This window comes from Ursus americanus, chromosome 9 (assembly GCF_024610735.1).
Source record: "Ursus americanus isolate L20-20 chromosome 9, mUrsAme1.1.p, whole genome shotgun sequence".
Taxonomy (NCBI): Eukaryota; Metazoa; Chordata; class Mammalia; order Carnivora; family Ursidae; genus Ursus; species Ursus americanus.
Window position 1 is genome coordinate 1,179,593 of NC_142135.1, and position 21,374 is coordinate 1,200,966.

Genomic DNA, 21,374 nt, shown 5'->3' on the forward strand with positions numbered 1-21,374 from the left:
GTGAGGTGAGAGCCACCCACCTGGTGTGGGCCACACGGGTGGCTTGTTGACGTCCAGGTCAGGAGCTCTGATTACACAGTGATCAGGGGTTCCTGACCACACCGATGGGCTTCTAGGCCCTGCGTGCTGTGGGAGATGGGCCTCGACCCAGGCTGGAACTAGGGGTGGTTTGAGGCCTGGCTCTGAACCGGGTGGTACCTGAGCGGTCTCTCTCCCTGGTTCCTGGGTGTTGAAGTACAGGCCAGTCCCTTGCAGGATGGGGAAGGCCCCCAGGCCGGTGGCTCAGGCAGCTCCTTCTCTGGCCACAATCTGAGGTCTTTGGAGGCTGCCCAGGTCAGGGCCCTGCCTGTCTGGAAGCTGTGGCCCAGGAGGGGACAGACCCTGAGTGGGCAGTCGCAGAACTGTCCCGGAGCCAGAGTGCTGAGACGTCTAGCAGGCCTGGGAGGTGTGCATCTCGCCCAGGCCTGGCTGTAATGGATGGGAGGTGGCCAGGCCTGGGCAGCGGCGGGGGGGGGGGGGGGGTCTCCCCTTGGTGGAGGAAATGGCACGCACAGCATGAAGCCTGAGCAGAGGCAAAGCAGGTCTGTCTCTGGCCAGCCTGGCAGACGCTGTGGCTCAGCTGCGCCTTGCCTGAGGCACATGGGCTCTGTGGCTGGTGGCTGGGTTAGTTTCTTCCGTTTAGTTTTTCTTGGTAACTTCGTTTAGTTTTTCTTGGTAACTTCGTTTCGATATACTTTTGTATGTAGGGAAGAGTTGCAAAAATTGTATTCCTCACCCAAGTTCGCTGACTACTTATACTTTGTCCCATCTGCTGTATCATTTTCCCTCTCCCTTTGTATATGATCGTTTGTGTGGAAATTGGAGACATGATGCCCCTTTACCGGCCCCTGGAGTGTGGTCCCCAGAGTAGGGAGTGCTGCCTGGCAGTGGAGCTGGCTGTGCACTCCCACGGCATTTGGGGGTTGCGTTTTTTCAGAGTCATGGAGTCTGGAAACGGCCCTCAGCCTTGCTCCATCTTTCGTGACCCTGATGATTTGGAGAACGGGGGCCAGGTGCTTCATACAGCCGCCCCTGGGCTTGGAGGCCTCCGTGTGTGTGGAGACTCCGATTCACCATTTCAGCAGGAACGCCGTGGAAGTGCTGGGCGGCCCCTTCCTGCGGCCTGGGGACCCTGGCGTCTGGCTGCCTGGTGGTGGTGTGAGCCCGAGCACCTGGCTGACGGCCCGGGCTGCTCACTCCAGGTGGTTGTGGAGAGGCCTGTCGACCCTGTGCAGAGCACCGCCTTCTTTACTGGGCCTCGCCCACGCCTTCTAGACCCTTCATGATTTCTTTTCTTTTTTTTTTTTTTAAAGATTTTATTTATTTATTTGACAGAGATAGAGACAGCCAGCGAGAGAGGGAACACAAGCAGGGGGAGTGGGAGAGGAAGAAGCAGGCTCATAGCGGAGGAGCCTGATGTGGGGCTCGATCCCATAATGCCGGGATCACGCCCTGAGCCGAAGGCTTAACCACTGTGCCACCCAGGCGCCCCCCCCTTCATGATTTCTGACCCTTTCTCCTTTTGTATTGGCTGGAGGGTGTCCTGCTGGGAACCACTGTCCCTTATCCCCCATTGCTTTGTACATTCGTTTATTTATTTCTAACAGTGCGGACTCTAGATTCTTCCTTTATCTGGTAGGCTATAATCTGTTTTCATCGCGGTTCACTTTGACCTTCCGTTTGTGCCACACGGCCTGGGGGCCCCCTTTGAGCAGCCCGGGTCCTTTCCACGTGGCTCCCTTGTGGCTTCTGGAATTTTCCCTCTCCCCCAGCTCGGAGCCAGCCACCTGTCTGCAGAGCCTGGCTCCCGGTAGTGCAGTGGCTCTCGGCAGCTCTCAGTCCCCCACCGCTGAGGTTCTCATGGCCCTGGGGTGACAGGGGTGCGTGGAAGGCGAGTCCCAACGGGGGCTGTGCATCTCTGCTTCCAGCCTCTCTTGAGTCTGAGTCTTTGCGTCCACGCACACAGCTCTCTCTGGGTTGGAGCCCTGGAATGCCTGCCCATACCGCCGGTTCTAGCTCAGCGCCGCTGCTCCCTTCTGCTTCCCCTGGGGCGTACTTGGGACTCTTCCCGACCGACCGGTGACACATGGTCCCTCATCCTCAGTCTCTGCAGTCACTAGAGCTCCACGTGTGTTTACAGTTCTTTTTTAGGTAAAATTTAGACCCGATGAGATGGATGAATCCAAACGTACGCTGGCTCTTTGAGTTTTGACAAGTGCATGCACCTGTGTGGCTTGGCCCGCCGTCGTGCTCAGGACGTTCGGCCGCGCAGAGCGCTCTCGCGCTGTCCCCGTCACCGGCCCACACCCAGGGTGCCTGTCTGACAGCCTGCCCCACGGGTCCGCAGGGCGTGACCCGGAGCAGCGCGCCCCTCGTGTGCCTTGGCTGCCTGCCTCTCCCGTGCGGCTCGGCCCCGTGGCTCCCGCACGCCCTTGTGCACCGGCACTTCACCTTTTACTGCCGAGTGTCCTCTGGGGTCTGTCCCGCACTCGTTTACTGGCTCTCCTGTCGGTGGGCGTGCGGGTTAGTCCCGCTCTGGAGAACCGTGGGTGAAGGCTGCTGACTGTTCCCACCCGGCCCTGTGGAGGCCAGTGTCCTCACCCCGGTGTGCGCCCAGGAGGGGGGCTGCGGGGACACGAGAAGGTGCGTGTCTGACTTCTTCCCAGAGCGGGGGTGCCCTTTCTGTCCCCATTATGGCGCTTGATGTTAGGGTCTTTCCAATTTTCCTGTTTTCCGTGTGGTGGCATCTCGTCGTGGTTTAATCTACGTTTCCCCGACTGGCCGTGACTGCCGACTGCCAGTCTCAGCCCCTTGTGCAGAGCGCAGAGTTTAGGACACCCCCCCTCCCTGGGGGACTCTATCCTGGCTCTGGTCTCTGTCAGCACTGCTCTGCCCCCATCCCAGAAGTGCCCCCAGGAACCCTGTAGGCTGTGGTGTCCCTGGGGGACCTGGAGCTCCCCGGGGGAAAGCCTGGCCTTTCTAGGCCTCTGTGGTCCTGTGCAGGGCAGCATGGGCTCCTGCTTTGTGCTTTCTGACAGGGCACATTTGCTGGACCCCTCCTCCACCTTCACTCACATACGTCCCTTGCTGGCCCCTGGCCCTGGCCTGGTTAGAGAACAGCCTTTCCTCCACCCATGGGGGACACCCATCGGCTACTGCCTGTCCTGTCCCCTTGCTGGGTCAAGAAATGAGAGCAGGAAGTGGGCCTGGGGGTGACAGAGAGGGTGGTCGCCAACTTGGAGGTGAAGCTCCTCTGGGCCTCCATGCTGATGGGCCCCACCCAGGCAGGGTTCTGGGGGAGAGCCCGTGGGGGTGACCCCCGGGCCCCACCTGCTTCCCCATGTAATGCTGAAGCAGGTCTCCTCCGGCAGGTTTTTTAGAATTTTATTTTATGAGAACAGGCGGTTACGGCTCCCCAAGTGCTGTAAAAGTTAATGTGATGGCCTCCCTGCGCCTCTGCTCATTTTTATAATTTTTTATTTTATGAAACAGGACAGGGAGCTTAGTGACTTATTACTATTCATTTCGTTTCAATGCAGTAAATATTGATTCAGTTGGGGGTTTTCAATTTAAACCACTCGGCGATTATATAAAATATTACTGGCCTCTGAAATTATGCTTACCGATCCCTTCGGCTGCTCATTAAGAAAGGAGTGCAATTGTAGGTCCCTTTGCCTTCATCATTCTAATAAATGGGCTGAGGTGCGTTTCTGCTCGGGAGGCGCCACAGAAACTGCTGGCGGGGGCCTGACAGCAAGGATGCAACTCTTAATTTGGAAGTCAGTTCAAAGCACGCCTGCCTTATTTATTTATTTCTGTGTCTGTTTGAAGCAAGCGGGCCTTTCAGCTGTCAGCAGCCCCGTGGCAGCAGGGCTGAGCATGTCCTCCTGAGGTCGGAGCACCTGCCTGAGCTCCTTGGTGGGGAGGGGAGTGTGGGGAGGAGCGGGGCTTGGGTGGGGACGTGGGCCTTGACCCCTCACCCCCTCGATGGAAGGTAAGGGAGGGGGACCAACCTTGCCACGGCCCCGTCGGCCCCGATGAACACTGTCAGAGACACCTGATCTCCCTCTGGAACCTCATCCAGAAGAGGTGGGCCTTTTCCAGGTGATGCTAGTGCCCAGCCCCTCGCTAGCAGAGCTGGGCCTGGGATGCAGACCCTGAGGAGTGAGGAGAGGGTCCCTGGGTGGGGGGTCTGGCTGGAACACAGGCTGAGATGGGCCCTGCTGCCTTCCTGCCATCTGCGCTCATGGTCAAACACCTGCCCAGTGTCGGGTGGCACATGGAAGCCCCCTCTGGCATCAGGCCCTCAGGACCCCAGCAACAGTCCAGCTGGTCCCTCTGGGTCCAGGGTCTGTTCACACATTTGGTCCCTGTCCCCACCTGTGTGGACACCTCTAGGACGGCCCCATGAAATGATGGAGGATAGTGAGAGGGTCAGGAGTGGGGGTGCGGGGCCTCCAGGGGAGGCTGCGCTTGGCTGGGCCACCAGAGTGCCACGTAGCCCCTGTGCTCCCGGGCAGGGGTGCACCGCAGCCACACTCCCAGCTGCTTCCTCCTTGGCGCTCCCACACATGGGCACTGGCCTCAGTTGGAGGATGTTGGCATGGGGGGGTACAGGTGTCTGGGATGGGGGGCCAGGATGGGGCTGAACTGCCATCTCCCTGTCAGTCTGAGCCTCTGGCCCATCCTCCTTATTGATCACATGGCCCCTGTGACAGTTGCCCCCCTGCCCCCTGCCCATATGGTGTTTGTGTCACTGCTTCCTCCCTGGCTATGGGGACTGCTGGCATCTGGCCTGGGGTAACGGGCATTGTAGCCAGAGTATTTGTGGTGAGACGGTGTCAGAGGTGGCAGCCAGGCTCTGTCTGTGAATGGCATGGGATGGGAGGGGCCCCAGGACAGGCCTGATGCTGAGGCCCTCGTGGGAAGGGAGGGGGCAGACATTAGAGCCTCCTCCCCTTCTTTGCTCCGTCTCAGGCTGGGATCTGCCCATCATGTTGGGCTGGTCACCTCCCTCTCTGGGCCCATGGGGAGCTGGTCCCTGGTATCTCTGTCCCAGAGGTAATGCTGCTAGGTAGGAGACCCTCGTGGGGTCAGAGCCACAAGTGGGAAGGCCTGGGAAGTCCAGTGTGCTGTGCCATGAATCCCTTCTGGGAAGGTCTCTGGCCCTGCCAGCCTCATGTCTGTGGCTGTGTCTCTGACCTGCTAGCTTCTGGCTGCTCTGTTTATTGTCTGCTCTTCCTCTGTCACTGCCTCCACTGTCTGTGTCCTTCCCATTGCTGCTCTCTTTGTCCCTGTTTCTCCACGGACGTGTGTGTCCCCCTGTCTTGCTCCCATTGCCTCGTGCTCTTTGTCTTTTGATGTGGGGCACGGCATCCTGGCACTGTGGGCATGCCGTGGGTTCCAGGAACAGGATTCCCTCCTTTGCCAGGAAGCCAGGACAAGTGGGTACCCTGGGCTGTTGGATCTCTGTTTTGCACACGGACTTTGCGGTGGCTGTGAGGCGGGTTCCAGCCCCTCTGGCATCCTTCCTGCCTCCCCGTTGCTGTACCAGCCCTGATGGGCCTGACTCTCCCCGACCACCTCCCATTCCTGACGTGCGCAGGCCCTGGGCCATATGCCCCTGGACGGCCGTGCTGGCTGGCTTGCTCCCCCTCGCCTGAGCCAGCCTGTCTCGCCTGCTCTGGTGCCATGTCTTGATCCATATGACATACAGATGGCTTCTCTGCCCTTTGGGAGTTGGCTTGAGTGGCAGAGGCCTGCCAGGCAGCTTTCAGGCCAGCCCACCGGGGGAAGCAGTGGGAAAGGGGCCAGGCAGGCAGGCGTCTTGCCCAGGCCTCACCCGTGGGGGCAAACCCCGAGGGGGACAAGACCCTGTGAGAGCTGCCACCGCTGCGACAAAACCACAAGCCATGGTGTGGCCTCCTGGGGGCCGGTGGCTCACAGAGGAAGAGACCCATCGGCCAGGGCTGGAGTTTCAGGACAGAATGAGAGAGAGTGTCCCTTTGGTTTGCTGGACGGAAGCTTCATTCTGTAAATAGCAGGACCGTTAGGAAGGAAGTCTCAGAAGGTCCTGTTAAGTTTCTCCCCATGGAACCCTGGGAAGATGACCCTTAGGCTGTGCCTGGGCCCCCTGGCTGCCACACCTGGCCAGCACCGAGGGCTCTCCTGTGACAGCACCGGTGACCCCTGGTGTCCCTGGAGACAAGGAGCAGAGGAAGCTGAAAATACTGCCTCTGACAGGAAGAAATAAAACGTCCTTGTCACCCAGCAGTACCTAGGTGCCTTACACAATCAAACAGCATTTTAAATACCACTTTTATCCTGGTTTTAGAGGGAGTAGTAAAGCATCGCTCAGATAATCAATATCATATTTAACTCTTTGCATATATCAACCTTTCAGCCTGCTCTTACCCCAAAACATGATTCCCCTCTCAGGGCTGGGCCAGGGACCTCTGAAGGCTGGTGAGGGAGACGTTGCTCTGAGGGTTTCGGGAGCCTCACGGCTGCTGAGGACCGTGGCTAAAGAGCCCCTGCAAGCAAGTGCTCGCTCAGGCCCCACTTTGTGGTACCAGCATCCACCCTGCCCTGTGTCATGGGCAGGTTCTCTGGGCCGGGGCATCCAGAGAGATGGGCCTTGGGACAGGTGTCTTTGCCCTGCCGTGATCCTGGCAGTGAGCCTTAGCCCCCTGCTGCCTACCTTCTTTCTGTACTCACCTCTCTCCCCCAACTGTGTGGCCCTCCATGAGTCCCTCCTAACTGGGGCCTTCCCTCACCCTTAGCTCTTCACCCTTTGCCCTTCGGGGCTCTGACCAGGGTCAGAGCTGCTGAGCCAGGCTGTAGCCCATCCAGTGCTAGGGCCCGTCCACCTCCTCCATCTCTCGCCTGGTACCTTCCAAGGCTGCCAGAGGGCCCCTGCGCCACTTCATGTGCAGACTGGGGACAGTTCAGGAATCTTTTGTTTTAAATGTTATGTCTTGAATGGGTGGGCGCTGCAGTTGCAGAGACCTCCTTGTGTTGGGGACAGGCCCAGTAACCCCTGCCCACAGGGTTGCCGCCGTGGCCGGGGGGCATACCAACCCCAGCTTCCACTGAGCCTGGCTCTTCGGGGCCCCTCTCCCCTATCCGAGAGCCAGCAGGCAGGTGCAAAGTGGTTTGATTTTCCTGTGACTTTCCTCCAAGTCAGCAAGGTTTCCCCGGCTGCCCCGCCCACTCCCCAGAGTAAGGAGCCCTGGTTTAATTTGCGGTTAGATGTCTGTTAAGATTGCGTCCACTTCCCAAGTCAGCACTTAATTGGCAAGGCACTTGATTTAACAGCGTGGGAGCCTCCACCGGAAAAATGGCTTGAATAAATCACCGCCTGACGCCAGAAAATAGATATAATCTCAGCATTAACTACATTAATAGTAGCAGGAGCCGAATTAAGAAAGCCATAAAGCATAGGCGGGGGAGCATAAATTATGGCCCGAGCTCTGTCCCCTAGGCGTGCCTCTGGCCTGGGGGCGGGGCGGGCGGAGAGGCGGTCCAGTCCCGGCCCCGCCCCACCAGCCCTGCCCCGCCCTCTCCCCCGCCCGCCCCGCCCAGCCCGGCTCCCCCGCTCCTGGGCCTGCTCCCCCCGTCCGCCGTGCTCCCCTGTCGGAGTCTGACGCATTGGGCGCCTGGCACAGAACACCCCTCCGCCCCCACTGACACCCCTCCGCCCCCACTCACCCCACCCCTGGCTCCTACCCTCGGGCCTGGCTTTGCCTGCGTACGTGCTACTGGGCGCTGGCCAGGGTGCTAGAGCGAGTCAGGACACGAGTGTTGGAGCAGGGAGTGCGCTCGCCTCCCACCCCCTCACCCCCCCACCCGCCTTTGCCTTCTCCCCCTCCCTGCTGCGGGCCGCGGACTGGAAGGCTTCTTGGAGGAGGCAGACACAACTTGATCACCAGTTCGTACCCCTCAGGCCTGGCAGTTGAAAGTCGCCTCTTCATTGTTGCTGTTCTGTCTTCTCCAGTTCTGGCTGCCGGGGCAGTGGGGGCGGTGTGCCCTGGGTCTCCCCCACCCTTCTCAGGGGGAGTCCCGGCTGCCACAGACGTTTCCACACTTTAGTGGAGGAGGATGCTATCCAGTTTTAATTTTGGTTTTATTCATATTGTTAAGTTCAACATTTTTTATGTTTACTGTTCATTTGCCTCCGGCCTGTTTCTTACAAGTTTGCAAGACTTGTAGGTATTCAGGGGGTCACCCTCTGTTTTCTCAGAGATGATCATTGTTTCTCAGTTTGAGTATTGCCTTCCAGTTTTGTTTATGAGGCTTTTTAGCAGATCTTTTTGCTCTTCTGTGTACTTAGATCTGTCAGTGTCTGAAGACTTAGTGTCTTGATTTGTTTGCAACAGCCTCCCCACCCCAAGGTTATAGGAGTTCAGTTATATTTTCTTCTAGTGCTGTGGTTTCAAGTTGTACATTTAAAACTTTAATCTACCTGGAATTTATTTGGGGTTATGGTGTAAGATGTAAGTTCAAAGTTCATCTTGTTTAATAGTTATCTGGTTGTCTCAAGCCCACTTATTAACTATCAGGCTTTTTCCATTATTTAAAAATGTCGCCTTTATCACGTACAAATGCTTGTTCCCAAACTTGGCTTTTTGCACAGATCTTCCTCTCTGATTTTCCCTTTGTGAAACGTTTGTAGTTTGTATCTTTGGTGGTCAGTTCTGTGAACTTTTCATCCTGCGTACCCACCCCCCAGGTCGGGCAGGGGGTGTGCACTTCCTGCCCGAGCTCCAGGTCTCTCTCGCGCCCCTCCCAGCACCCCACCTCATCCCACTGATGACCACTGCTCTGGCCTTTCTCAGTCTGGATGGGCTCTGCCTTGAGGCTCTCAGTGGACGGAATCATACGGGAGGTACTGTTTGGTGTCTAACTTCATTTGCTCACCATTTGTTACATGAATCGTCCGAACAGACTCATGGGCCGCGGCCCTGACCCCTGTGCGGCTGTGCACGGAGAAGGGGCCTTTGTAGAAGTGGTCAAGGTTAAATGAAGTCACTGGGGTGGGGCCCTAATCTGATAGGATTGGAGTCCTTATAAGTAGAGGAAGAGACCAGAGCTCTCTGTCAGCGTACGGGAAGTCCCATGTGAGGACACAGGGAGAAGGTGAGCACCTGCAAGCCAGGAAAGACACATGCTGGCACCTTGACCTTGGACTTCTGGCCCCCAGAACCATATGAAAATCGGCTTCTGTTGTGTAAGCTGTCCCGTCTGTGGTGCTGGCCATCAGCCCAAGCTGACTGAGACCCTGTTGTTCCCCGGGTCCAGGTGCGCCACTGTGGCTAGTGGTGGTGTGTTCTTTTCCCTCCAGGTGTGTGGACATGCCACAGTTTAGTCACTGTGCTCGATGACACGTTGATGGCATAGTTCTAGTCTTTGCTGCTCCCTTGTCTTGTTGGGCATGTCGCCGACTGACTCAGAGCCCTGGTTTCTGTGGACTTGCTCCGGCAGAGGTGTGGGGTGCCGTGCTGCGGTAGGTAAGGACGGTGCCCTCCCGCTGTGGCTGTCCTCTCCCGCACTCCCTCAGCGGGAGGGCACGCCAGCCTCCTGTGGCCTCGGCAGCACGTGCTGTTCTCTTGTCTTCCCCCTGTAACCATGCCGTGGGAGTGAACTGGCGTCTCACCCAAACCTTCTTTATAGAGGGGGAGCCAGGGCAAGGAGGGGCAGAGGGAGAGGGAGGGTCTCCAGCAGACTTCACGCCCAACGTGGAGCTACTGCAGGGGTCAGAATCAGGACCCTGAGATCACCACCTGAGCTGAAACCAAGAGTCGGACGCTCAACCGACTGAGCCACCCAGGCACCCCAGAGCCATTTATTGAAATGAGCACTCGGCCCTGCCAGTGTCCAGGGACTGGAGGCAGTGCTGTCTCTGCACTCTGTGTCCTTACTGCTGACGGACGTGCCTTCATCTCTCACAAGCATATGTTCTTCCAGGTGAACGTTAGAAACACTGGCTCAGTTTCTCAGCCTTCCCCAGCTGGTCGGCCTCCAGACCAGCCAGCTGATCTTACTCTTCTGCCCCGCCCGCTGCAGGGGGCCTGGCCGGCCGCTGGGCTCCCTCAATATGGAATTCGTGCTGCCTTTGTCCTTACGTCCCAGCCAGGTGTAGCTGGGGTCTTGGAAGGCTGTCGACTCTGCTGTATTTTCATCTTGCAGTTAGCCGCCTGTTCACTTTCCGACGCTTGGGAGCTTTCACTGTTGAGCTCGTGGGCCTTTTCCTGATGTTTGTGTGCCGTCTGCATGGCTCACTGAGGACCCCAGCCCCTTTCCAGGGGAGCCGGGCCTCACTAGCAGTGTGAGCGCCTTTGCAAGGTGGTGATGGGGGCCACCGGGCTCTTCCCTCCCCTCACTTCATGAGTCTCCTTAGGTGGCCCTGATGCATGGGGTCCCCGATGGCCAGGGCTTGTGGCATTCTGTGTGGCTCTTGTTATGTTTTCACTTTGTGACATGCCCGTGGTGTGAGCTGCGCTCCTGTGACCTTCAGCTCGGCTGTGTCCAGATGCTAGGGCCCCTTCCTGACATGTGCATGGGGGTCACCAGAGGGGCGGTGGTGACTCCTGTGGGAGAGCTGGGGGTGGGGAGGGCATGCCGTTGCAGGCGGAAGGAGGCCGTGGTGCTGGAAGTGAGGGGCACCGCACAGATGAAGCTGGAGAGGGGGGGTGCAGGTAGCTAGGGCCCTCTGCCCCGGAACAGAGAGGGAGGGCGGAGTGGCACGGTGGGGCCAGGCCCAGGGCCGGCCCCTCAGCTCGGAGCACGGAGTGTGAGGGTGGAGGCCCTGAGCTGGGTTACCACGCAGGCAAGAGGAGGCCTTGTGAGGGAGGGTGAGGCACCTGCTGCCAGAGGCCAGGACGTCCGGGCTGGTCAATGGGGCCTGGTCCGTGGGGCTTGATCATACCTGTCCCTCGGGGGAGTGTGGCAGGCGTGGGCTGCCAGGGCTCAGCCGGGGCACTCTCCGGCCTGGGTTCCTGCATCCCTGCTGATGCAGGTCAGAGCCACAGACACCAGAGTCTCCTGCGGGGAAGGCACAGGAAAGGGGTCGCTGTGTGGACAGTGTGTAGGCAGCAGGGGTGTTGAGGAGGTCCAGCCCAGCCAGCTCCCGCCAGGGACACAGGCTGGAGGTGGAGGCCGTCTTGGCAGGTCCAGCTTTGAGGGAGCCTGGGGAAGTGTCCCCAGGGTTCAGACGTGCAGAGCTCTGGGTCTGGGGGCTTGGGGGGATATGGAAGGAGGGTAGAGGTTCACCTTGGTTTGAATGTCCCTGTGGGTGTCCTCAGTCCTGGGCTGTTGTCAGGAGGGTGGTGGACAAGATGGGCCATGTGGCTTACACAGGGCTCCCTTGGGGGCTCTCAACCAAGGAGCCATGAGCCAGGTGGGGTCTTGACCCCCCAAGTCTTCCCAGAGAATGCTAAGCAGGAGCTACAATGGATGTGCTGCGGCCTGAGTTCTGCCCCTCTGTTGGCTTGTCCCTTGCATGGAGTTCTGGGGGCAAGGGCCGTTTCAGGGCTGGAGGAATGTTCAGCCGGGACTCGATGTGCATAGTGAACAGGGTGAAGGGGGCAGGTTGGGGGAGGGGGGGCAAGAGGAGACAGAGGGAGGGAGGGAGGGAGAAAGAGGAGAGACACAGAAGGAGCAGGTAGAGAGAGACCTGGGGCGTGGGCAGGAGGGAAACAGAGGAAGGGCCAGCCCTGCCCCTCATCAGCTGTCACGGGCCAAGGCAGTGCTGGGCTGACAACCCAGCCCGGAGGGTGACACCCGGGCGCAGAGGCTGGAGCGCCCTGCCAGGGCCACGCAGCCTAGTGCCCGCCCTCTACCCCTCGCGAGCTGGACGCTGTGCTGCACGGTGGGGCCGCTGCGGCCCGGTACTACGTGGTTTTTGCAGCTAACATACAGAACACCAATAGCCGCAGCTGAAATGGATTTTTAAAAGTGTCATTTTATGGAGAATTTTACTTTCCATCTTGTTGTTTATTAGGCTCTTAAAGGGAAAGCTTGTAATGCATCCATTGATCGAAATACCAATTGAATAGATGTGCGCACATAAAACAGTCCCAGCCCCGCATAATGGGGCCGCGGCATTTGTAATGGGGACGGCACAATTAGTGTTGCCCGCCAGCATGCTGGCTCGCCAGGGGCGCCCTGAATCACTTCTGCTCATTCCTGGGGGGCCACGGGACAGGGGGTCCCTCACGATGCAACAACAGCCTCTGTGCTGAAGCCTTTGGGTGACCCTCCAGGTCAGCCCAGGAGCCGGGGAGTCAGCCCCCCCCCCCAGGACCATGGTCAGGTGCTCAGCCTTCACTGTGGGCCAGCCCCTGTCCAGGCACATCCTGTCCCTGCTGTAAGCCCACCCCTAGGTCACACAGCCCCCCAGGCCTCCGCTCCCACCCAGGCCCGTAGCCCCTCATCTGCTACCAGATGTGCCCTGGAAGGCCGAGCCGTGGGCTGCCCTGGCACCAGGTGGCCTGGGAACGTGTGGCCAGCACCCAGAGCCAGCTGCAGGGTGGATGGCCCCAGCCAGGCATGGAGCCCCAGCCCTGACTCATTGGGAGCCTGGGGTCCTTGGAGCTGGCTGTGTGTGTGTGGAGGAGGGTCTGAGGAGGGCAGGTAGCCACAGGCGTCATGATGCCGGTGCCGTGCACTAGGTCCCTGGCTGCTGAGCCCTGTTTCTGACACCCTTACCTTAGGCCGGCCCTTTGGCCATCCTCTCCCCTTCTGCCCTGCTGGTCCTGCATGGGCCCCTCCCCCCAGAGCTCTCCCCACAGACTGCCCAGCATCACCAGCCCCCCGCCCCCTGCACCGGCTCCAAGCTGGGTCTTGCTCTGGGGGCAGAATGGGCATGGGCTGGGGGGGCTGGGCCCCTTGCACGCATGTAGGGGCGCACTCACACCCTCCGAGCGGAGCTGAGGTGGCGCCCGTCAGCGTTTCCGTGGAAAGCCCACTTAAGCACTTTGCAGCCTGTCACGGTGGCGGCTGAGCCTGACCTACTTGGGATTCGCTGTGCAGAGCCGCCTCCCCCGGGCACTCTGCTTCTGCTGACGGCGCACTCCCTGCTCGCCTCGAAGCTTCACAGAACCGTGCTCCATTTCCTGAAAAATGCTTCCCCGCTTGTTTTCTCTGCTCCCCAGCCAGCTTGCCCACCTCCTGCACTGTCACCACAGGCTTGCATGGACTGACCTAGAGGCTGCTGGGTCCTCGGCCATGCACTGCCCCTGCCCCATACACCGGGGGTTGGAGGTCAAGCTCTGGCCAGGAGCCTGGCTGAGCCCCTCTGCCCTCCACCCATGACCTCTGCCCTCCACCTCCCCCACCTCTGCCTGCCCAGCCCTGGACAGTGGCCGCGGCCTCCCTGCCTCAGTTCACCCACCCACCGTGCTCACGCCCGACGGTCTTTCCGACGGTCCGGGCTCCCGTGTGCTTCCTCCAGCAGCACGGGCTGTGTGTTCAGGCCCCTTTGTTCCCAGAGAGCCTCTGCTGCCTGGTCTCCTTGCCCGTTGTACGTGTCCTCTCTGCATCTGTCACCTGACCTGAACCCCAAGAGGACCAGCGTGTGGGTCCCCAGGCAGCACCCAGCCCCCCTCCTGCTGCCCGTTCTCCCGGCACATGTTCACACAGCCCCCCACAGCAGCGTGGCTCCCAGGTCAAGGGCACTGCGGTGAGCCGCCCCAGGTGCTCCGGGCGCATTACTACACGGTGCCAGGCTGGGGGCCTGTGACAGCGAGCTGTCGGGGGGTCAGGGAAGGCTTCCCGAGGATGTGACGTCTGAGTTTGGTCTCAGGGGTGACCCTGATAACGGGCGTTGGGTGTGCATGGCAGAGGCCCATGCAAGGCCGAGCAGGGCACACACCACACTCACATAGTCCACAGTGCTTTCCAGGAAGCAGAACTGCCCAGTGTGGCTGGAGTCCTGGCTGGTGGGGGCGCGTGTGGGGACAGTGGCCCATGAGGGCCTGACAGCCCAGCCTGCGGGGTCTCCTGACAGAGCTCCCCACGAGGAGAGTCGGGGCCGCTGCAGGGTGTCAGCAGAATGGGGACAGAACCTGGTCAAACATGCTGTTTTCAAACCAGCTGGTGGGATGGGGTGCAGGGACCACACGAGGGAGCTGGAAATCAGGGTGGGGGGCCCCCCAGCCTGCATCTCGGAGCGAGAGAGTGGGCCAGCTTTGGTGAGGTAGGTTTCCTTGCTGACTCTGGTCACTGGCTGAGGGTCCCAGGGAGGGGAGGGGTCTGTGTGAAAGGTGGGGAGCAGACTGTGGGCACATCCAGGGTCCAGGAGCCTTCCCTGAGGGGTAGGGAAGAACCCACCAGCAAAAACGCCTCTGGGTGCCTGGCAAGTTCCTGCCAGCGACTTCTTTGGTCCTGCACATAGATCTGTGCCCAGCCTTCGTGTGGCCCCTTGGCCTAGCCCTGTCCCCAGGAGGAGGGTCTGTCCCACCCTCTCTGGGTCCACGTGGCCTGGGATGGGCTGCCTTAGGGCCACGTATGCTGTGCTGTGTCCTCAGGAAAACCTGAGGACTGAGTGAGTCCGAGTGGGGGCTGGGGTCCGCTCAGTTCCAGTGTGGCTGTGCAGGGCAGCCTGAGGCCGTATTTGTTGAAAGGTGCCGTTGGACCTGGTGAGGAGGCCTGGGCATCTGGACACCGCTCCCAGTTTCGGACTTGCCCTACCGAGGGCCTCCCAGAGGTTGGAGCCACCTCGCTTACCCCTCGTCTATTACACCTGAGTCTGCTCTTGATCAGGAGTGAACCACTCCCTGGGCCGTCACCTGACGTGGCCCAGGCAGGCTGCCCATCCTCACCTGCGGGTCTGGGGTGCAGAGAGCAACACCCACCACGGGGCCTCAGGAGGGGCTGCTGTTTGTCAGCTCCTGCGACCAGGGTGGGCACAGTGCTTTTGCTCTCAGGTGCACCTGTGTTTGGGAGCTGATCTGCCTGCCATGCCTCTCGTTCACACCCATGCCCCTGCTGCCAGGCTGTGTAGCCGACGATGCCTGGGGTGGGCCCTTCTCACCCTGTAGCCTGAGAAGCAGACCCAGTGGGCAGGGGCACCCTGTGTACAGTGTTGGAGGCTGTGGACCTGCCGTGGGCAGTGGCCACGGGACGCTCGCAGAGGAGAGAGTATGGGTGTCCAGGGTTGGCCCTCAAAGCCCTTGGAGGGCGGGGGAGCCCCAGCAGACTGGGTGAGCGGGCCCTGCAGGCCGGCAGGGCACACACCACACTTATCCCTGGCTTCTCAAGGAAAGCCTCCCTTGGTCTGGCCCAGACCCTGACGACCCCTCCTCTTGGGCGCCTTTGCCCTAGGACCGTCAGCACCCGGCATGGCAGAGCACCTTGCCGCCTCGACGGCCGCGGGCTGGTACTCGCCAGCTGCTCCCCAGGCCCAGACCCATGGACAGCTTTTCTTTTTAAACCTACTTTTGTGGTGTGTGTGTCTGTCTCCCCATTACCACTGCTATTCATTTAAAATGTTATCTCCCCCCACCCGTTCTTCTTGCCCCCCGGGGGGGGGGTGAGGGGGCCCAGCCCTCACCCTGGTGTAGTCAAGGTTATGGTGATAAATCCTGGGGCATTGTCACTTCTATTCGGAGTAAATTGGCTGCCCGCTTTCGGGCTGAAGGAAAGATAATTTGCTGTAGTATTTCAAATGGATTAGAAATGGATTTGAAGGGAAAGTTCATGCCTCCCATTACAAAGGCGAGAAAGAAGACTATCTTAAGGCACGGTTCCCTCCCTGGCCTTCATTATCCACGCTTAATACCTTTCCTATTTTCCAGCGTTAATGAAATTTCCTGGCGGCGTGGGCCTGCCGGACGGATGGGAGAAGCCTTTAGATCGGAGGCTCCTGTTGTAGAAAAGGAATTACAGGGCCCTCGCCGCGAGGGCAGGAGCGCTCTCCGGGTCCTTGGCCCGGCTATTATCTCATTAATTTTATCCCCTCTTCTCAATACAGTTGGTTTCCAAAGCCTGTCCTCTCCATTAGGGTAACAATTTACCGGAGTGCCGTGACACCTATGGCACTGAAAAGCTACAAGGCAGCCCCTGGCCCGCCTGGCGCCCGCCTGGCCACAGGTCCCGAGTCAGGGAGCGGGCCCCTCAGGGGTGAGGGAAGGGCAGAGATGGTCTGTGCAGCTGCAGGCTGGGGTCGCTTTCCCTGGGCAGGTGGGCCCTTCTGCAGCCCTGGCTAGCCCTCCCCAAGTTCTGTGGGTATGTCCACCTCCTCCAAATAGCCCCGCAGCACCGCTGGGGGCCACAGCCCCACACCCTCGGACACGCAGGGTCCCTCGGGCATGCGTGTGTGCAGAGGCCGTAAACACTGGGCCAGGGCGTGAGAACAGGAGAGCTGCTAGGCCTCGAAACTGCTCCCGTTCCCCCCCGCCCAGGGGCCAACAATCATCCTGTAATGGCCCTGAAACCCAGGGGGTGGTTTTTGGTGGGAGAGGGGGACAGATCTTTCAGTCCTGTTCTTCCATAAAAATAACTGTGGCGATAATCAACAACATGCAGGGAAAGAGGTGTCGCCTGAAATACGCCTCTTGGCCAAAACTGTAAATCATGAAAGGTGCTTCTCCGAAGAAGGGCATAGGGTATGTCTGGCCCTAGTGCCTAGTCTGGGAGCCAGGAGGGCATCCCTGGGGCTCGCTCTTCAGGGCGCACTGGTAACAGCCCCAGGCTGAGGCTCCTCACCGCACGGAGCTGTGGGATGGGCCTGGATGGGACCACCCTTGGGGCCAGAACATACTCTATGCTGAAGCTCCTAGCTCCTCCTGCACCGAGATCCTGTCTGCCTCCACGTCCACAGGTCCCTCTCTGGGCTCGGCCACCTCTTGCAGCTTCAGCTGTGTGGCTCCCCTGGGAGTGGTGGTCTGTCCCTGTCTGGCCTCAGCCAGCGGCACGTGCCCACGGGTGAGTTTCCTCACCCCTCGGAGGGCTGGGTTTCTGGGGATGTGGGGTCCTGAGACGCTGGGCCGAGGTGGGTAGGTGAGGCGGAGGTCTGGTTGCCCACCTGCCCCTCATGCTTTGTTTCGTTCTGTGGCGCAGATGGGGGGATGGGTAGGGGTGGTGGCCCAGGAGGGAAGGGTCCATGCCCCAAGGGAAGAGGCAGCGAAGAGTGGTGTCCTTGGTCCTGTAAGCGGCTGCTGCATCTTCTCACTGCAGGGCCTGTTGGGAGGTCTGGGGTCTGGCCCTGAGGGGTGAGTGTCTTACGTGCATGGGCTGGGCTTGCTGTCGGTCCATTCAGCCTCCAGGGCTGCAGGAGTGGAGGCTTTGGGTGCTGGCCCTGGCCCACATGCGTGGATGAAGGGGCAGCTGCCTCATCAGCGGTGAGACCCCTGAGGGCTCTGGACACCATGGGGCTGGGCGCTGGGGCTGTAAGGGGCCTGTTGCTTTCCGGCTGAGCGAGCTGAGGTGGCCCCTGGCCCTAGGCTCAGCTCTCAGTTGTGGGGATTAAGACTCGGGCCAAGCTGTGCCATGTGGACAGTGACCACAGCTCCCACAGAGGGCTCACAGGATTCTGCAGCAGGGCCAGAACAGAAGGCGACCCTGCCTGGCCCCACCCTCCTCATACCTTGGCCTGGCCTCTGAGGGAGCCAAGGGGAAAAGGCAGGTGCTCACTGGACACAGATACCCTGGGACCAGCGTGGGTGGAGCTGGAGTCCCAGGGTCTGAGGAAAATCTGGAAGTCTGTCTGCCTCCCCCAGAGGATCCCTACCCACCCCCCTTCCTGCCGAGACGCGCCCTGTGTGGGGGCAGCCGGAGCCTGTAGGGTGTGGACAGCACGAGCCAGGCCGGCTGGGGTCCCTTGGCAGGACTTTTTCCCAAGATTGGTGTTTGTGAACTTGAATTTTAATTAAGGGAAACTGGGTTAAGTGCCGTTGGGCTGCGGCGTCCTCCTCGGCACTCCCCGCCTGGCCTTTGTCCTTACGCCGCAGCTTTGGGTCCCCTGAGCACCCGGCTCACTTGCGCAGAGTATCTCTCTAACGTGCCCTCAGAGGCTCTGCGCTGGCAAGAGCACCCCCAGCTTGCAGAGATACCAAGGCCCGGGGGACCCTGGGGCCGCGGGGTTGGGGTGGTAGCCGCACCTCAGGTCCGGGCAGGCCCGCTGTGGGCAGCCCCCACCAGCAGCAGCCTGTGTGCCAGGATGCCCTGAGGCCTGTCCTGGCCCTGGGTGCCCCGATGGAGATGGGGACCTGTGCGCTGCCTAGGGGGTGGGATGCAGGGCCTTGGGGAGACCCAGAAGGGCAGGTGGCATGGCCCTGCATGGGGCTGATCACCGTCCTGCTTCAGCCAGGTCCCGGTGGCCGGTGGTGGTGCCTGCAGTGAGGATGGCTCTGCTCACGCCGGCCCCTCCTGCTGCTTGGAGGCACCAGCACGCAGAGGCCGGGACTTGCCAGTGGGGCACGGTGTGTACTCTTGGTGGTAATAACATAATGAGCAGAGTCTGAGCTAATATGGAATTAAGGTCAATTTGCATAAACAAATTACTGCTCAAATGCGTCCTGAGGGGGAAAGGCCCCACGCCCTTCTGGAGTCATGAAGCTGGCTAGTCTCCATGCCAGGCACCCTGAGTGGGAGGGCCTTGTCCCCTCGTTTCAGTGGCAGCCTGCCCATGTGACAGCTGGGGGAATGGGTCAGCCAGGACAGCTGCAGGCCCACAGTTGGTGCTGGCATGGCACCCCCAAGCCTGGGGGCCTGCAGCCACAGCCCATTGTAGCTGTGGTGTCTGCAGGGGGATGTTTCTCGAAGCGGGGGCATCTGGGGCCTCCTCCTGACCCCCTCTGCCCTTGGCTTCCTGGTCCTGGATAGGGCCCAGGACCTGGTCAGAGGAGAATTGGGAGGGAGGGAATGGGCAGGCAGCCACCGGGGCTGTCCAGGCACAGGTCTGCCTTCCCTGCCTGGATCATCCACTCAGCTAATCCCAAAGGCTTTCCCAGGCCTCTTCCAGCCCGTGACTTTAAGGCATCTCCAGTCTTTCCCCCAAGCAGCTTGCCTGGATGGGGTCTGTGAGGCTGTCCCTTCCCACTGTCCATGCTGAGTTCCCGTGTGGTGGACAGAGGGGACAGGCAGTAGAGCCCGCTGACCCGAGAGCATCTGCCATCCCAAAGGCCTGGGTGGTGTGCGCTGGGGCAGCATCTGGTGGAAGATGTTCCCGGGCAGTGGTGATGACCAGCAGCTGTGCTGCGGACCCTCAGGGGACTTGCCCGAGCCGTGGAGCTCCCTCAGGATGCCCTGCCAGAAGGCCAGGGCCCGGACGGTCCTGTCTCAGGGGTGTATGTGCTGAAAGGGGGAGGCTTGTCCCCTACCTGTGCCTTTCAGCCCAGCTAGTGGGGTTGGGGGGCCCCCCGTGCCTGGGGGGGTGAGGAGGGGAGGGGACAGACTGGGGGCCCATGAGGCCGGACACACCGGGCTCTCCCTGTCTCCGCAGGTCTCTGGTGTTGAACCGCCTGCGCCCCGCTGCGGGGGGCGGGAAGGCCCAGCCCGGCTCTCCTCGGTGGCGGAACAAAGGCTACCGCTGCATCGGAGGGGTCCTGTACAAGGTGTCGGCCAACAAGCTCTCCAAGACCTATGGCCGGCCCAGTGGCGACGGTGGCAGCAGACCCCTCCTGCGCACAGGTGAGGCTGCTCAGGGTGGGGGCCCTTAACTCCCCAGCGGCATCGTGGACGGCGGCAGAGGCGTGCCGGTGACCTGCGGCAGGCAGGCCTGGGGCTCCTACGGAGCCGATGCGAGTGAGTGCTTCCCACACGGCCCCGTGCCAGGCCGGGAGCTCGTGTTAGGTTCCCTGCTTACAGAGCCGCTGAGGCTGTCCCCGCCAAAGCTGACGGGGTGGCCAGAGCAGGCAGGGCACACACGGGGAGGCCTCGCAGCCTCCACGTCCCCAGGGGAAAGCCCCCCCGAGCGCACCACCTCTCGCTTGGCTGAGCAGCCCTGATTTTCCATGTTTTGCTCCTGGACAAAGGAGATGAGCCAGGTATGGTAAACACGGCCCTGGCGAGTGAACACCTGGGGCCGCGGCGCCCCCTAATCTCATTGGCAATGCCTCCCAACTGTGGAGGCAGCCGCCGCCACTGCACACGCCCCCGCGGCCTGGGGAAACAGGCCGAGGAGAAGGAAATGCTTTGGATTCGCTTATTATACAAATTAACTAGAAAATATTTTGGTTTCAGTCCAATTTTACCCCCATCCTTTTCTATCAAGAAAAAAAGGGTGAGGTTGCAGGCAGTGTGGGGACTGCAGAGGCCCAGCTGCTCCCAGCCCCTGCCCTGCGCACCCAAGGAGGCAGGAGGGAGAAGAGGCCAGGCCCAGGGGAGAGGCGGGGCTCTGGGGCCATCTGTAGGTTGGGGGCCCCTTCCCGGAAGCCCTTGCCCAGCTGTGTCCCCAGGGCCTCTGTCTGTGGGACTGCAGGGAGGGAGGCATGGGTGACTGGCTGCCTTTTTCCAGGCAGGGTGCTAGGCTCCCCAGGAGAGGCAGGAGGGGGCCCGAAAGCCATGGCTCTGCTCTGCCTCTGTGCCTCAGTTTCCCCGTCCCCTTCCTGAGGGATTGGGCTGTGTGATCTAAGGGCCTTTCCACCTTGGCTTCAGCTGGCTCATCTGGTGGAGGAGCAGGTCTGCACTGGCTGGACCTTCTCATGGGGCCCGAGCCTCTGACCCCTGGGCGCAGCAGGCCCACGGCATCGGTGTTCGTGGTCTATGAGGCCCCACACGGAGCTGCTGTTTCTGGCCAGTCCAGTGTGTGGAGTGGACGGAGCCATGGAGGGCTTCCGGGCAGCCTCTCTGCAGAGAGATGTTCTGCGCGGCCCCGACTGATGCGGTCTCTCTGTGGGTCACACGCCCTGGCCCCAGCCTCCCCCAGGCCTTCTTGGTGAAAGGCACCGCCTGGCCTTTCCCATCCATCATCCTCTCTGTGCCCGACTGCCACCCCTGACCCCATAAGCCGACTCAGCAGGCAGGACCCAGGCTCTGTTTCCTGTTGTTCGCCTTTGGGAGCTGGATGGAGCTTACTGGGGGGGGCGTCCATTCTGCTGACATTTTGACGGCCAAGCATGTCACAGAGCCACACCCCCTCGAGCACCCTTCTCTCCTGTTAGCCCCAGCAGTGCTGTTTGCTGCTTATTCATGTCAGGTCTGAGGGACTCCTCCCTGGCCTGGCCAGACATCATTGGCCGTCCTGGCATTCACACTGTCTACATGCAGGGACCCAGAAGTGCATTATGGTTTGGGGCCCCCTGGCCCTTGCTGGGACCCTGCTGCCCGTGTGCTCTGCGCTGCGTGGGGGCCCCTCCACATGGACCCTGATCTCCAGTGGGCTGGATGGGCCC

General features: G+C 60.5%; 1 protein-coding gene across 3 annotated transcripts in view; it reads left to right on the forward strand.

Annotated features, from left to right (window-relative positions):
• Positions 1 to 21,374, forward strand: part of ZC3H3 (zinc finger CCCH-type containing 3) — an 88,860-nt gene that overhangs the window by 41,723 nt on the left and 25,763 nt on the right. For all 3 annotated transcript variants that reach the window (XM_045777209.2, XM_087864535.1, XM_087864536.1), the window contains exon 5: positions 19,484 to 19,671. In XM_045777209.2, coding sequence (XP_045633165.2) covers positions 19,484 to 19,671 — 188 coding nt within the window. The remainder of the gene's footprint in view (positions 1 to 19,483; positions 19,672 to 21,374) is intronic.